The sequence below is a fragment of the Heteronotia binoei genome, chromosome 20 (genome assembly GCF_032191835.1).
Source record: "Heteronotia binoei isolate CCM8104 ecotype False Entrance Well chromosome 20, APGP_CSIRO_Hbin_v1, whole genome shotgun sequence".
NCBI lineage: Eukaryota > Metazoa > Chordata > Lepidosauria > Squamata > Gekkonidae > Heteronotia > Heteronotia binoei.
This window is the reverse complement of record NC_083242.1, coordinates 37449119-37464167: the sequence shown is the minus strand read 5'-3', so window position 1 is coordinate 37464167 and position 15049 is coordinate 37449119. Positions and strand designations below refer to the sequence as shown.

Here is a 15049-nt window from a genome sequence, read left to right as displayed (position 1 = left end):
TTCCTCCTAGGACTTGGAAAATTAAATCAGAAGAGTATCTGGCTCAATATTGGGAAGAACTTCCTGACTGTTAGAGCGGTTCCTCAGTGGAACAGGCTTCCTCGGGAGGCGGTGGGCTCTCCTTCCTTGGAGGTTTTTCAACAGAGGCTAGATGGCCATCTGACAGCAATGAAGATCCTGTGAATTTAGGGGGAGGGATTTGTGAGTTTAGAGCAGTTCCTCAGTGGAACAGGCTTCCTCCTTGGGAGGTGGTTTGCTCTCCTTCCTTGGAGGTTTTTCAATAGAGGCTAGATGGCCATCTGACAGCAATGAAGATCCTGTGAATTTAGGGGGAGGGATTTGTGAGTTTAGAGCAGTTCCTCAGTGGAACAGGCTTCCTCCTTGGGAGGTGGTTTGCTCTCCTTCCTTGGAGGTTTTTCAATAGAGGCTAGATGGCCATCTGACAGCAATGAGGATCCTGTGAATTTAGGGGGAGGGATTTGTGAGTTTAGAGCGGTTCCTCAGTGGAACAGGCTTCCTCCTTGGGAGGTGGTTTGCTCTCCTTCCTTGGAGGTTTTTCAATAGAGGCTAGATGGCCATCTGACAGCAATGAAGATCCTGTGAATTTAGGGGGAGGGATTTGTGAGTTTAGAGCGGTTCCTCAGTGGAACAGGCTTCCTCCTTGGGAGGTGGTGGGCTCTCCTTCCTTGGAGGTTTTTCAATAGAGGCTAGATGGCCATCTGACAGCAATGAAGATCCTGTGAATTTAGGGGGAGGGATTTGTGAGTTTAGAGCAGTTCCTCAGTGGAACAGGCTTCCTCCTTGGGAGGTGGTTTGCTCTCCTTCCTTGGAGGTTTTTCAATAGAGGCTAGATGGCCATCTGACAGCAATGAAGATCCTGTGAATTTAGGGGGAGGGATTTGTGAGTTTAGAGCGGTTCCTCAGTGGAACAGGCTTCCTCCTTGGGAGGTGGTGGGCTCTCCTTCCTTGGAGGTTTTTCAATAGAGGCTAGATGGCCATCTGACAGCAATGAGGATCCTGTGAATTTAGGGGGAGGAAGCTGGGTTCAGGTAACCGGCTCCAGGTTGACTCAGCCTTCCATCCTTCCGAGGTGGGTAAAATGAGGACCCAGCATGCTGGGAGGAAAGGGTAGATGACTGGGGAAGGCAATGGCAAACGTTGTGAGAGCAACGTCACCCCAGAGTTGGAAACGACTGGCGCTTGCACAGGGGACTACCCTGACCTTTTATTTGTGAGTTTCCTGCATTGTGCAGGTGGATGGACTCTCTGGCTGAATGCATCGTTTATGAGAGAGAGAGAGAGAGGGGGGGGGGGGAGGGAGCACTGAGGACCTCTGCGGACCCAGCGAGGGCTCACCTGCTATCCTCTGCATCTTCATACGCCGTGCCTGAATGCGGCCCTTGGCCAGGCGCTGCTTGGCAATGATGCACCGGATGTGGTCGGAGAAGACGAAGGTGGCCTGCAGGATGGGGAAGGGCTTGGAGTGTGGGCTGGAGGCCGGCTTGTGGATGACGATGCTCAGCGCACGGCTGTCGTCTTCGACTCCTGTCACCTGCATGTCCTTGGGGGGGAAGTGGGGAAAGTGCTGTCAGAAGGGGGCAGCGAAACGATATCTTAGCTTGGGGACCCCAAGCAATGAAATCAAAGCTGAGCCTCATGGGACAGGGGCAGGAAGGGCCACAGGCGGGGGGTGGGGGAGAGCACAGCCGTTGCCACCCTGGAACCCTGAACTGCACTGCTCTGAGGATGCTGTTTCAGTAAGGAAATCCCTCTTGGGCCTCAGAAAATCAATAAAATATCCCAACGCCTCCAAGTTCAACCCCTGCAGTTTTGCGGCAGGGAAGAGAGCCAGAGGGTCGCAGTGGTTAGAGAGGATCCAACCAGGATCTGGGAGAACCAGGTTCAAATCCTTGCTCTGCTGCGGAAGCTTCTTGGGTGACGCAGGGCTAGTTGCCCGCTCTCAGCCTGGTCTTCCTCACAGGGTTGTTGTGAGGATAAAACGGAGGAGAGGAGCCAGTGTGGGGTAGTGGTGAAGTGCGCGGACTCTTATCTGGGGGAACCGGGTTTGATTCGCCACTCGTCCACTTGCAGCTGCTGGAATGGCCTTGGGTCAGCCATAGCTCTCTTATCTGGGAGAACCGGGTTTGATTCCCCACTCCTCCACTTGCAGCTGCTGGGATGGCCTGGGGTCAGCCAGAGCTCTCTTATCTGGGAGAACTGGGTTTGATTCCCCACTCCTCCACTTGCACCTGCTGGAATGGCCTTGGGTCAGCCAGAGCTCTCTTATCTGGGAGAACTGGGTTTGATTCCCCACTCCTCCACTTGCACCTGCTGGAATGGCCTTGGGTCAGCCAGAGCTCTCTTATCTGGGAGAACCGGGTTTGATTCCCCCCTCCTCCACTTGCACCTGCTGGAATGGTCTTGGGTCAGCCATAGCTCTCTTATCTGGGAGAACTGGGTTTGATTCCCCCCTCCTCCACTTGCAGCTGCAGGAATGGCCTTGGGTCAGCCATAGCTCTCTTATCTGGGAGAACTGGGTTTGATTCCCCACTCCTTCACTTGCAGCTGCAGGAATGGCCTTGGGTCAGCCATAGCTCTCTTATCTGGGAGAACCGGGTTTGATTCCCCACTCCTCCACTTGCACCTGCTGGGATGGCCTTGGGTCAGCCATAGCTCTCTTATCTGGGAGAACCGAGTTTGATTCGCCACTCCTCCACTTGCAGCTGCTGGAATGGCCTTGGGTCAGCCATAGCTCTCTTATCTGGGAGAACTGGGTTTGATTCCCCACTCCTTCACTTGCAGCTGCAGGAATGGCCTTGGGTCAGCCATAGCTCTCTTATCTGGGAGAACCGGGTTTGATTCCCCACTCCTCCACTTGCAGCTGCTGGAATGGCCTTGGATCAGCCATAGCTCTCTTATCTGGGAGAACCGGGTTGGATTCCCCACTCCTCCACTTGCAGCTGCTGGGATGGCCTTGGGTCAGCCAGAGCTCTTGCAGGAGTTGTCCTCGAAAGGGCAGCTTCTGTCAGTGCCCTCTCAGCCCCACCCACCTCACAGGATGTCTGTTGTGGGGGGAGAAGATAAAGGAGATTGTAAATTGCTCTGAGTCTCTGATTCAGAGAGAAGGACGGGGCATAAATCTGCAGTCGTCTTCTTCAAAATGTCATGAGGCAATAAATGATGTAAATAAATAAGAGAAGGAAAAATGGCCGAGACCTTAAAGGGCCGATCAGTCAGTGTTCTCTGCTTGAGGTGTCAGTTCTCTGACCTGAGCACGTGGAACTAACATGGAAGCCCTGCAGCTGGCGTCAACAGCTGTCCTACTGGAAGGCCCCCCCCCCCCTTCCGTTGCGCGGGGGCTCACCTGGAGAAGGCCGGCAAATTTCACCACTCCCCAGCCCAGGCGGGCAGCCTCCGGCTCCACCAGGCTCATCTGGTAGATGTCGACCGCCAAGAAGCGCTGGACTTGACCGGCATCCTTTGTGATCACAGTGCAGGCAATCAGGTCGCTGTTATCTGGGAGGGGGGCAGAGAAAGAACACGAGGACGCTCGAGGGATGGCCGCGTCTGCTGAAATCAGCAGATTTCCTGCAGCAGCCGCCCTGCGAGGGAGGTGAGGTCAAGACAGCGTGACTGGCTCAAGGTCACCTGGCAAACCTCTATGGCAGAGTAGGTTCTTCTGGACTCTCACCTGACACCAGCATTTTAACAGATGATGTCTCCCTGTCCAAGCCGACATTTCTCTGCCTTGCCACAACCTCTATGGCAAGGGTGTTGAACTCATTTTGTTATGAGGGCCAAATCTAACGTAAGTTAGACCTTGTTGGGATGGGCCATGTGTGTACCTATTTATTTATTTTGTTTCATTTATATCCCGCCCTCCCCGCTGAAGCAGAATTTAGGATTAGGTAGCAGAGATATAAACTTTATAAAGGACACAAACACAATTAAAGATTAAAAAAAAAAACTTAAAACATGCTTAAAACTTTAGCACTCGTTGGTCTTAAAGGTGCTTTCTATGTATTTCTCCCATGGGAGCCAGGGAACTGGGCAAAAGAACTTCTGGCTCTTTCCTTCCTTCCTCAGGGGACCAGGAGGGAGAGGAGCCTCAGCCAATAGAAGAGAGGCTTGGCTCAGTAGCTCTGCTGTGTGATTGAGAGAGTCTGGCAAAACAAGCTCTGCTTTCCCTCCCTCTTCCTCCCCAAGGAAGGAGTCTCAGCTAATGGAGAAAATAGAGGTTTTGCTCTGTAGCTCCTGTGCGATTGAGCAAGCCTTGCAAAGCCTTGCAAATGCAGAAAGAAGCAAAAGAGAGAAGAAAAGGAAGCAGATGACAGCCAGTCACTTGGGGGCCTGATTTGGCCCCCAGCCTGTATGTTTGACACCCCTGCTCTATGGCTTTTCTTGTTATTAAACTAGAACATTTCAGAGCTTCTTCTTGGATCTCAGAGATGCTGCATTTTATTTTGTTTGGGTTTTTTTCACACCATGCCCTTTCCATGAAGAGAGAGACTCCCTCGGGAGGTGGTGGGCTCTCCTTCCTTGGAGGTTTTTCAACAGAGGCTAGATGGCCATCTGACAGCCATGAAGATCCTGTGAATTTAGGGGGAGGTGTTTGTGAGTTTAGAGCAGTTCCTCAGTGGAACAGGCTTCCTCCTTGGGAGGTGGTGGGCTCTCCTTCCTTGGAGGTTTTTCAACAGAGGCTGGATGGCCATCTGACAGCAATGAGAACATAACATAAGCCATGTTCTTCTCAGCCATGTTAGACCAGGCCAATGGCCCATCCAGTCCAACACTCTGTGTCACACAGTGGCAAAAATTTTATATATATATATATATACACACACACACACACACACACACACTGTGGCTAATAGCCACTGATGGACCTCTGCTCCATATTTTTATCTAAACCCCTCTTGAAGGTGCCTATGCTTGTGGCTGCCACCACCTCCTGTGGCAGTGAATTCCAGATGTTAATCACCCTTTGGGTGAAGAAGTACTTCCTTTTATCCGTTTTAACCTGTCTGCTCAGCAATTTCATCGGATGCCCACGAGTTCTTGTATTGTGAGAAAGGGAGAAAAGTACTTCTTTCTCTACTTTCTCCATCCCATGCATTATCTTGTAAACCTCTCTCATGTCACCCCGCAGTCGACGTTTCTCCAAGCTAAAGAGTCCCAAGTGTTTCAACCTTTCTTCATAGGGAAAGTGCTCCAGCCCTTTAATCATTCTAATTGCCCTTTTCTGCACTTTCTCCAATGCTATAATATCCTTTTTGAGGTGGGGCGACCAGAACTGCACACAGTACTCCAAATGAGACTGCACCATTGATTTATACAGGGGCATTATTATACTGGCTGATTTGTTTTCAATTCCCTTCCTAATAATTCCCAGCATGGCGTTGGCCTTTTTTATTGCAAACGCACACTGTCTTGACATTTTCAGTGAGTTATCTACCACGACCCCAAGATCTCTCTCTTGGTCAGTCTCTGCCAGTTCACACCCCATCAACTTGTATTTTTAGCTGGGATTCTTGGCCCCAATGTGCAGAGGCTGGATGGCCATCTGACAGCAATGAGAATCTTGTGAATTTAGGGGGAGGTCTTTGTGAGTTTCCTGCATTGCACAGGGGGTTGGTCCAGATGACCCTGGAGGTCCCTTCCAACTCTAGGAATCTATGGTTCTATGAGGGAGCAGGGAGCCGGCCTTCTCTATAAAAGCGCCCCAATGGTGGAATCAGCTGCCGGAAGAGGTGCGGGCCCTACGGGATCTTAACCAGTTCCGTAGGGCCTGCAAAACTGCCCTCTTCCAAGAAGCCTTTAAGATGTAACCAGAACGAATATTACGCTGCCTGGATAAACAGAGACTGTAGCACCACTGTATTGTTTTAGCTTATTCTTAAAATTAATTTATATTTTGTGTTTATATTGTTGATTGATTTTATCTGTTATTGTCGTACCATGATATTGTATCATGCTCTGTAAGCTGCCCTGAGCCTGCCTTGGCGGGGAGGGTGGGGTATAAATAAAAACTTCTTCTTCTTCTTCTTCTTCTTCTTCTTCTTCTTCTTCTTCTTCTTCTTCTTCTTCTTCTTCTTCTTCTTCTTCTTCTTCTTCTTCTTCTTCTTCTTCTTCTTCTTCTTCTTCTTCTTCTTCTTCTTATTATTATTATTATTATTATTATTATTTATTATTATTATTATTATATTTGTGGCAGCAGAAAAGAACAAGAGTCCAGGAGCACTTTCAAGCCTCACAAAATTTGTGGCAGGGAAGGAGTTTTTGTAAGTCACTGCTTCCTTCGTTGTACTGTAGAGGTGTGTAGCAACCCACAAAAGCCCAAAATGTTGTGGGGCTTGAAGGAGCATCAGGATCTCCAGGAGAGATGACGGGCTGAATTCGGGTCAACAGACTACAAGATTTGGATTTCCAGGAAAGGCACCCCGTATGATATTTCAATCCTCACAAGGGCAAAAGCTATTACAGGGTGGTGGGGGAGTTCTGCACGTTCAGACAAGAGACAGTGGAAAACTGAATGGCCAAAGGCACTTTAGATGTGCCACAGCTCAATTCTGAATGCTCTGTTAAATAACAACGACGAGGAAGGTTACAGGAATGTACATTAAAACTGCTCAATGAACATTACTGAAAATGAAAAAAAAAACCAACACAAAATTGCACGGTGATACCAATCAAAACAATCAATATGCAGGAAGCTACAATATCGTTCCATATGAAAGGGGGGGCGGGGGGGAAGCCTATTTGATTTACTTTAAGAACACCCGGGTGAAATACCTGACGGTTAGAGGATAATCACATTTCCAGTTAGTTTTATGAGCTTAAATTCTGCGCTGGGAGGCCGCTGCCTGAAAGAGCAAAGTCGGGGGTGGGGTGAGGTGGGGGTTGAGAAGGCAATCCCCAGGACAGCAACAGACCATGACCAGAAAGTCAATGCACTGGAGACTCTTGAGCCAAACCTCACGCACGAGTGCAGAGAGCAGCCACTAGCCAGGTGTAAGAGAGAGGCGTACTCTATGGCACCACCTCCCCAGAGAGATTTGTCCATTTTCCACCGCTGGGGCCTTTCACCAGCGTTTTGTTTCACGTGGCGTACCCCTTTGTAAGTAAGAGCCCCATGGTGCAGAGTGGTAAAGCTGCAATACTGCAGCTGGAGCCCTCTGCTCATGACCTGAGTTCGATCCCAGCGAAAGCTGGTTCAGGTAGCCGGCTCGAGGTTGACTCAGCCTTCCATCCTTCCGAGGTCAGTAAAATGAGGACTCAGCTTGCTGGGCGGAAAATGTGGATGACTGGGGAAGACAAGGGCAAACCACCCTGTAAAAAGTCTGCCGTGAAAATGTTGTGAAAGCAGAGTTGGAAACGACTGGCGCTTGCACAGGGAACTAACTCTACCAGTACCCCTTTGGAAGGGTTATTGGCCCTCCTTCCTGGTTTTAGTGTTGTTAGCATAAGTCTCCTTATTTTATTATTTTACCATTTCAAATCTGTTCTTAATCGATCTAACGTTTTCATGTCTGCCCCCTTGGGAACCCCTGGTGAGGCGAGAAAGGCAGTATAAAAAGGTGTTTAGATAAATAAAGATGAAGAAAGGTGCAGAGAAGGCATTTGGTAGCCAGCCGCTTTGGGGGGGAGGGCAGTGCTCCATACCCAGAGATCCTAGTTTGGTGTGGTGATTAAGTGGAGAGCACGTTTGGTGCAGTGGTGAAGTGTGCAGACTCTTATCTGGGAGAATTGGGTTTGATCCCCCACTCCTCCACTTGCAGCTGCTGGAATGGCCTTGGGTCAGCCATAGCTCTCTTATCTGGGAGAACCGGGTTTGATCCCCCACTCCTCCACTTGCAGCTGCTGGAATGGCCTTGAGTCAGCCAGAGCTCTCTTATCTGGGAGAACTGGGTTGGATTCCCGCCTCCTCCACTTGCACCTGCTGGGATGGCCTTGGGTCAGCCAGAGCTCTCTTATCTGGGAGAACTGGGTTGGATTCCCGCCTCCTCTACTTGCACCTGCTGGAATGGCCTTGGGTCAGCCAGAGCTCTCTTATCTGGGAGAACCGGGTTTGATTCCCCACTCCTCCACTTGCAGCTGCTGGAATGGCCTTGGGTCAGCCATAGCTCTCTTATCTGGGAGAACCGGGTTTGATTCCCCACTCCTCCACTTGCACCTGCTGGGATGGGCTTGGGTCAGCCATAGCTCTCTTATCTGGGAGAACCGGGTTTGATTCCCCACTCCTCCACTTGCAGCTGCTGGAATGGCCTTGGGTCAGCCATAGCTCTCTTATCGGGGAGAACTGGGTTGGATTCCCCACTCCTCCACTCACAGCTGCTGGAATGGCCTTGGGTCAGCCATAGCTCTCTTATCTGGGAGAACCGGGTTTGATTCCCCACTCCTCCACTTGCAGCTGCTGGAATGGCCTTGGGTCAGCCATAGCTCTCTTATCGGGGAGAACCAGGTTGGATTCCCCACTCCTCCACTCACAGCTGCTGGAATGGCCTTGGGTCAGCCATAGCTCTCTTATCGGGGAGAACCGGGTTGGATTCCCCACTCCTCCACTTGCAGCTGCTGGAATGGCCTTGGGTCAGCCAGAGCTCTCTTATCTAGGAGAACCGAGTTTGATTCCCCACTCCTCCACTTGCAGCTGCTGGAATGGCCTTGGGTCAGCCACAAGTTCTCTCAAGGCTTTCCTGCTCGAGAGGACACCCGCCTGCCTAACAGGGTGTCTGTTGTGGAGAGGGGAGGGGAAAGGAGATTTGTAAGCTGCTCTGAGACTCCTTTGGCTAGCAAAGGGAAGGGTATCAATCCAATCTCCTTCTTCTTCTAGTTGCTGAGGAGGGCTGTTAGATCCAGCGATTCGGATGGGACTGCCTGGGAGCTCAAACTATTGTAAACGTAAACCCTGAAGCCCCTTTTTAAAAAAAGAACTGTTAGCTCCTTGCACAACGGTGGCAGGAATACTGATCCCAATGCAGCTTTGAAGCGGAAGGACACCTGGCTTCACGGCCGCTCTAGGAGCAAGGCCGCGGAGAAGTCCCTGGGGGTTGGGGGGTTCTGCTCAGGAAATGGGGGCTCAAACTTTCCTCGGACATGAGGCACAGATGGCTCTGTTCTGTGGGTTCTGGTCAGAGCTTACAAATTCTTCAGAAATATCTGTCTGCTCAGTAACCTGGAGCCACTTCCCCAAACTTGGGCCAAGGACCGCAAGATCCGTTCCAGGTCGTGTTCTCGCTTCCACCAGGACCTTGCTGTGGTGCAGGAAGTGATCCTTGGAGACCAGCGCCTGAGGGGCACCGATGGCACCTGCCAACACCTTTCCTGGCTCCTGCCAAGCACTGGAGAGAGCCAGTTTGGTGCAGTGGCTAAGTGTGTGGACTCTTATCTGGGAGAACCGGGTTTGATTCCCCACTCCTCCACTTGGAGCTGCTGGAATGGCCTTGGGTCAGCCAGAGCTCTCTTATCTGGGAGAATCGGGTTTGATTCCCCACTCCTCCACTTGCAGCTGCTGGAATGGCCTTGGGTCAGCCAGAGCTCTCTTATCTGGGAGAATCGGGTTTGATTCCCCACTCCTCCACTTGCAGCTGCTGGAATGGCCTTGGGTCAGCCAGAGCTCTCTTATCTGGGAGAACTGTGTTTGATTCCCCACTCCTCCACTTGCAGCTGCTGGAATGGCCTTGGGTCAGCCATAGCTCTCTTATCTGGGAGAACCGTGTTTGATTCCCCACTCCTCCACTTGCAGCTGCTGGAATGGCCTTGGGTCAGCCATAGCTCTGGCAGAGGTTGTTCTTGAAAGGGCAGCTGCTGTGAGATTCCTCTCCAGCCCCACCCACCTCACAGGGTGTCTGTTGTGGGGGAGGAAGGTAAAGGAGATTGTGAGCCGCTCTGAGACTCTTCGGAGTGGAGGGCGGGATATAAATCCAATATCTTCTTCTGTCTGGAGCAGTGATGCCCTGTATTCTTGTGCTTGGGGGGAGCATAGTGGAAGGGCTTCTAGCCCCACTAATGGACCTCTTGATGGCACTTGGGTTTTTTGGCCACTGTGTGACACAGAGTGTTGGACTGGATGGGCCTTTGGCCTGATCCAACAGGGCTTCTCTTATGTTCTTATGTGACACAGTGTTGAACTGGATGGGCCTTTGGCCTGATCTAACAGGGCTTCTCTTATGTTCTTATGTGACAGAGTGTTGGACTGGATGGGCCATTGGCCTGATCCAACATGGCTTCTCTTATGTTCTTATGTTTGACACACAGTGTTGGACTGGATGGGCCTTTGGCCTGATCCAACAGGGCTTCTCTTATGTTCTTATGTGACACAGAGTGTTGGACTGGATGGGCCTTTGGCCTGATCCAACAGGGCTTCTCTTATGTTCTTATGTGACACAGAGTGTTGGACTGGATGGGCCACTGGCCTGATCCAACAGGGCTTCTCTTATATTCTTAAGTGACACGGAGTGTTGGACTGGAGGGGCCATTGGCCTGATCCAACATGGCTTCTCTTATGTTCTTTAGTGACACAGAGTGTTGGACTGGATGGGCCATTGGCCTGATCCAACATGGCTTCTCTTATATTCTTAAGTGACACGGAGTGTTGGACTGGAGGGGCCATTGGCCTGATCCAACATGGCTTGTCTTATGTTCTCATGTGACACAGAGTGTTGGACTGGAGGGGCCATTGGCCTGATCCAACAGGGCTTCTCTTATGTTCTTATGAGACACAGAGTGTTGGACTGGATGGGCCTTTGGCCTGATCCAACAGGGCTTCTCTTATGATCTTATGAGACACAGAGTGCTGGACTGGATGGGCCATTGGCCTGATCCAACAGGGCTTCTCTTATGTTCTTATGAGACACAGAGTGTTGGACTGGATGGGCCTTTGGCCTGATCCAACAGGGCTTCTCTTATGATCTTATGAGACACAGAGTGTTGGACTGGATGGGCCATTGGCCTGATCCAACAGGGCTTCTCTTATGTTCTTATGAGACACAGAGTGCTGGACTGGATGGGCCATTGGCCTGATCCAACATGGCTTCTCTTGTTCTTATGTGGTTGGTTCTGCCTTCCACATGGCTATATTGTGGCTGGGCCTGTCAAGCTGTGTCCGAATTCAAGAGTTGCCTATGGACTCAAAGAGGTTGGGAGCCCCGTTGGACCTTTGGAGGAAAAAATTGAAACCCCACATAATGGCACACCCAGGTTCACGGGAGTCCACCCCACCACCTGTCTAATCCTGCCACTGGCTGCAGGACACGGCCTCCGAAATCTGCCACAATAAAAACGGCCGGACATTTCTATTAACGTGGATCACGTGTGCCAAGGTGGAACGAGGACACTACGCTTCCCAGCATACGATAAATTGGTAATGAAAATAAACCGGGGAAGCCTTCCAAGAATATCGTGGGGCTTCCAGTTAGCATTATTGCAGAAATGGCTTTTCACTGTTCCGAAAAGCAAAGGAGGTGAGCGTGTGTCAGAAAGAGAGAGAGAGCACGAACGCTGCCTCCGCATGCACGAAACAGAAGAAGCACAACTCGGCGGCAACACCGGGGACCGATCAGGACACCCCGGCCCAGGAGGCCCCACTCAGAACAGCTAGTCAAGGGCTGGGCGCAGGCGAGAGCAAAGTCCAAGTCCAGTCTGGGGTCAAGCCAGAGAGTTCAAGCCGAAGCCGAGTCAGGGGGTGGAGAACGAGGTCGTCTGAGGCCAAAGAGTGCGAGCAAGAGTGTGAGAGCCGGGGTGGATGCGAGGCGTCACAAAAGTGACTTGTTGCTTCCACAGAGAACCCAGCCCTGAGCAGGGGGCTAGATGGGCCTCTGATTAAGCTTCAAGTAGTAGTAGAAGAAGATGATATTGGATTTTATATCCTGCCCTCCACTCCAAATTTCAGAGTCTCAGAGAAGCTCACAGTCTCCTTTATCTTCCTTCCCCACAACAAACACCCTGCGAGGTAGATGGGGCTGAGAGCTTTCCCAGCAGCTGCGCTTTCAAGGACAACTCCTATGATAGCTATGGCTGACCCAAGGCCATTCCAGCAGCTGCAAGTGGAGGAGTGGGAAATCAAACCCGGTTCTCGCAGATAAGAGAGCTATGGGTGACCCAAGGCCATTCCAGCAGGTGCAAGTGGAGGAGTGGGGAATCAAAACCAGTTCTCCCAGATAAGAGAGCTATGGCTGACCCAAGGCCATTCCAGCAGCTGCAAGTGGAGGAGTGGGGAATCCAACCCGGTTCTCCCAGATAAGAGAGCTCTGGCTGACCCAAGGCCATTCCAGCAGGTGCAAGTGGAGGAGTGGGGAATCAAACCCGGTTCTCCCAGATAAGAGAGCTGTGGCTGACCCAAGCCCATTCCAGCAGCTGCGAGTGGAGGAGTGGGGAATCAAACCTGGTTCTCCCAGATAAGAGTCCACGCACTTCACCACTACAGCAAACTTGCTCTCTTAGGAGGCTCGTACAGTGTAATGGTTAGAGCATCGGATTGGAATCTGGGAGACCCAGGTTTGAATCTTCTGCTCTTCCATGGAAGTTCGCTGGGTGACTCTGGGCCAGTCACACACTCTCCGTGCTGGTCTATCTCACAGGGTCGTCGTGAGGAAAAAAAGGAGAGGAGAATGGCGGAAGGTGCTCTGGTCTCTGCTGGGCAGAAAGGCAGGGTGCCAAGTGTGATGCAGTGGTTAAGAGTGTCAGATCAATGCCTGGGAGTCCCTGATTCAAATCTCCACTCGTGCCATGAAAGCTCTCTGGGCGACCTTGGGGCCAGTCACGCTGTCTCAGCCAGACCTACCTCACAGGGTTGTTGTGAAGATAAAATGGAAAAGAAGAGGATAATGTAAATCACTTTAGGTTCCTATTGGGGAGAAAGATGGGGTATAAATGAATTAAATAAATGAGAGAAATGAAGAAAATAAAATAAAGCGAAGTGGCTGACCCTTCCCAGTTGTTCGGAAGAGCCGTGGTTCAACGCATCGGCACAGCGGCAGCTTGCTGAAGCAGTGGGCGAAACAGAGAGCGCCATGGAGGCCACGCAGCCTCCGTTTCGACCGGCCACTCACTCAAGTTCAGGACGTCCTCTGTTTTGATCAGGTCCTCTTCTCTCGTCAAGGGCAGCTGTGTCTCTGGCTCCCTTTGCAGATGCAGGGACAGCGAACGCAGGATGAAGAAGACTCGGATGGCCTAAAGGGAGAGCGGGGGGGGGGGGAGGGAGAGACAGAAACAAAGATGGTCACTTGGTGGTGGGGAGAAGGAGGAAGGAAACGTCCTGGGTTCATCAAGCAGCAGCGCGACTCTGGATCTCTGCCCAGTACGTGGCCTTTTCTCCGGGAGAGGGTGGGAGTGCTGAAGTTTTGAGTGCAGTGGCAAACCTTAGAGGCCAGCAGGGTTTTCAAGAGTCAAAGGCCCCCTTCGTCAGATAGGCAGAGTGTTGACTTTGGAGAGCTCATACCCTGACAATCTTGTCAGTCCCCAAGGGTCTCCTGGAGTTGCCCAGTAATTCGACTGCAGGCTGACACAGCCACCCTCTGAAGCTCCGTTTATTTTAGTGACGTAGAACCAACCCCTAGAAGCAGGTGAGCAGCAATTTTAAACATTTTTATTCATTCAACAGGAATAATTTTCACCTTGTCTTTCTGCCCTCCTAGGCTCCCCAACACGGCTAACACACGGAAACATAAATTAAAATCTAGCCTAAAAATCCATAAACACGGCGGGAATCACAACCTGAAACTTTTTCATTTTTTACACCCTGCGTGTCTATTTTCTTCCTTCTCTTGTTTCCTAAAAACTGCCACAACTTGTTCTAACACTGCCGACTCCCCTGAGTCCCATCCAACTTGGTCTCCTCACCATCCCCCCCCCCCCAGTGAAGTGCGCCCTTCTGTCGTTTTTAAGCAGCTGCTGACTTCCCGATTGTTGCCTCTCATGAGACTCAAATGCCAGCATCTCGAGTTCTGAACAAAGCCTCACATTGGGCAAACCAGAGGTTTGAAAGACCATGAAGAGGCAAAAGGGCCCCGATCCAGGGTGGAAATCAGTGTGTGCTGACTGTTCCGTTGGTGTCGGGTTCAGGGAAACGGGTCAGTATCATCCCCTGGATTCCCTAGAGAGACTCTGTCCCAGAAATCGTGTAATATTTCAGCTGGGATGAAAATATAGGTGTGTGAAGAGGATTGAAGGGAAGGAAGTGCAGAAAGAAAAAGTTACTTGGGGGAAAGTCCTAGGGCTGGGTTGTTGGACTCATGAGGGCCACAGCTGACATAAATGAGGCTTTGTCGGGTCGGGCCGCGTGTGTCATGAAACGTAATGCCAGGTTGTGCACACCTTTGGGTGTTCAATTAGAAAACATTTGGGCTATGATTGCCTTTGCTTTAAGAATTGGCTAGGAGGCGTGTTGCAGCTTGAAGAAGCTCTTTGCTAAGATGCCTATTCCAGCTTGAATACGCTCTCTACCAAGAGGCTTATTGCAGCTTGAAGAAGTCTCTGCCAAGAGGTCTTTTATAGCTTGAAAAAGCTTCTGCGAAACAAGGGTATTCGTACAACCTTGTCCCTTTCCTCTTTGAAAATTTGGCTGCATCCATTGAGAGACATTCATCATTTGGAATATCACACCAGGATTCCATGGAAAAGCTGGACAATTTTACCATATAAAGGAAAAGAACTCTTGGTGTAAATGTTTCCTTCTGTTCAAAGGACTAAGTATTATGGTTGTTTTGATGAAAGCAATATATGTGGGTTAAATACAATTATTTATATATGAATGGTTTTTCTTGTTGCGTAATTTGATATAGAAGCTGGTTCACGTGGGGCTTTTTGCTAGGTTGTGGACACAGACAAACACAACTGAAGGGGTTTTTTTAAGCTTAAAATAAAACATGCTTAAAGGATCAGCACTCTTGCAATATTTCGTTTATTTAACGGTCTCTGGTGACTGACACCAAATCTGGACAGTGTCTGTGCTGTAGCAATCTTGAGTATACTGCTCAGGCGTTGTTCAGGGGTGTGTCTGTAAGTCGCAAACCTACTTTTGATTTGCTCGTGGGCCTGATCCCTGGGTTGCACG

General features: G+C 50.6%; 1 protein-coding gene across 1 annotated transcript in view; it reads right to left on the bottom strand.

Annotated features, from left to right (window-relative positions):
• CLEC16A (C-type lectin domain containing 16A) overlaps positions 1 to 15049 on the bottom strand; it is a 132882-nt gene that overhangs the window by 49035 nt on the left and 68798 nt on the right. Inside the window, exons 18-20 of the mRNA XM_060260795.1 lie at positions 13047 to 13167; positions 3365 to 3516; positions 1357 to 1561 (exon numbers count right to left, since the gene is read on the bottom strand). Coding sequence (XP_060116778.1) covers positions 1357 to 1561; positions 3365 to 3516; positions 13047 to 13167 — 478 coding nt within the window. The remainder of the gene's footprint in view (positions 1 to 1356; positions 1562 to 3364; positions 3517 to 13046; positions 13168 to 15049) is intronic.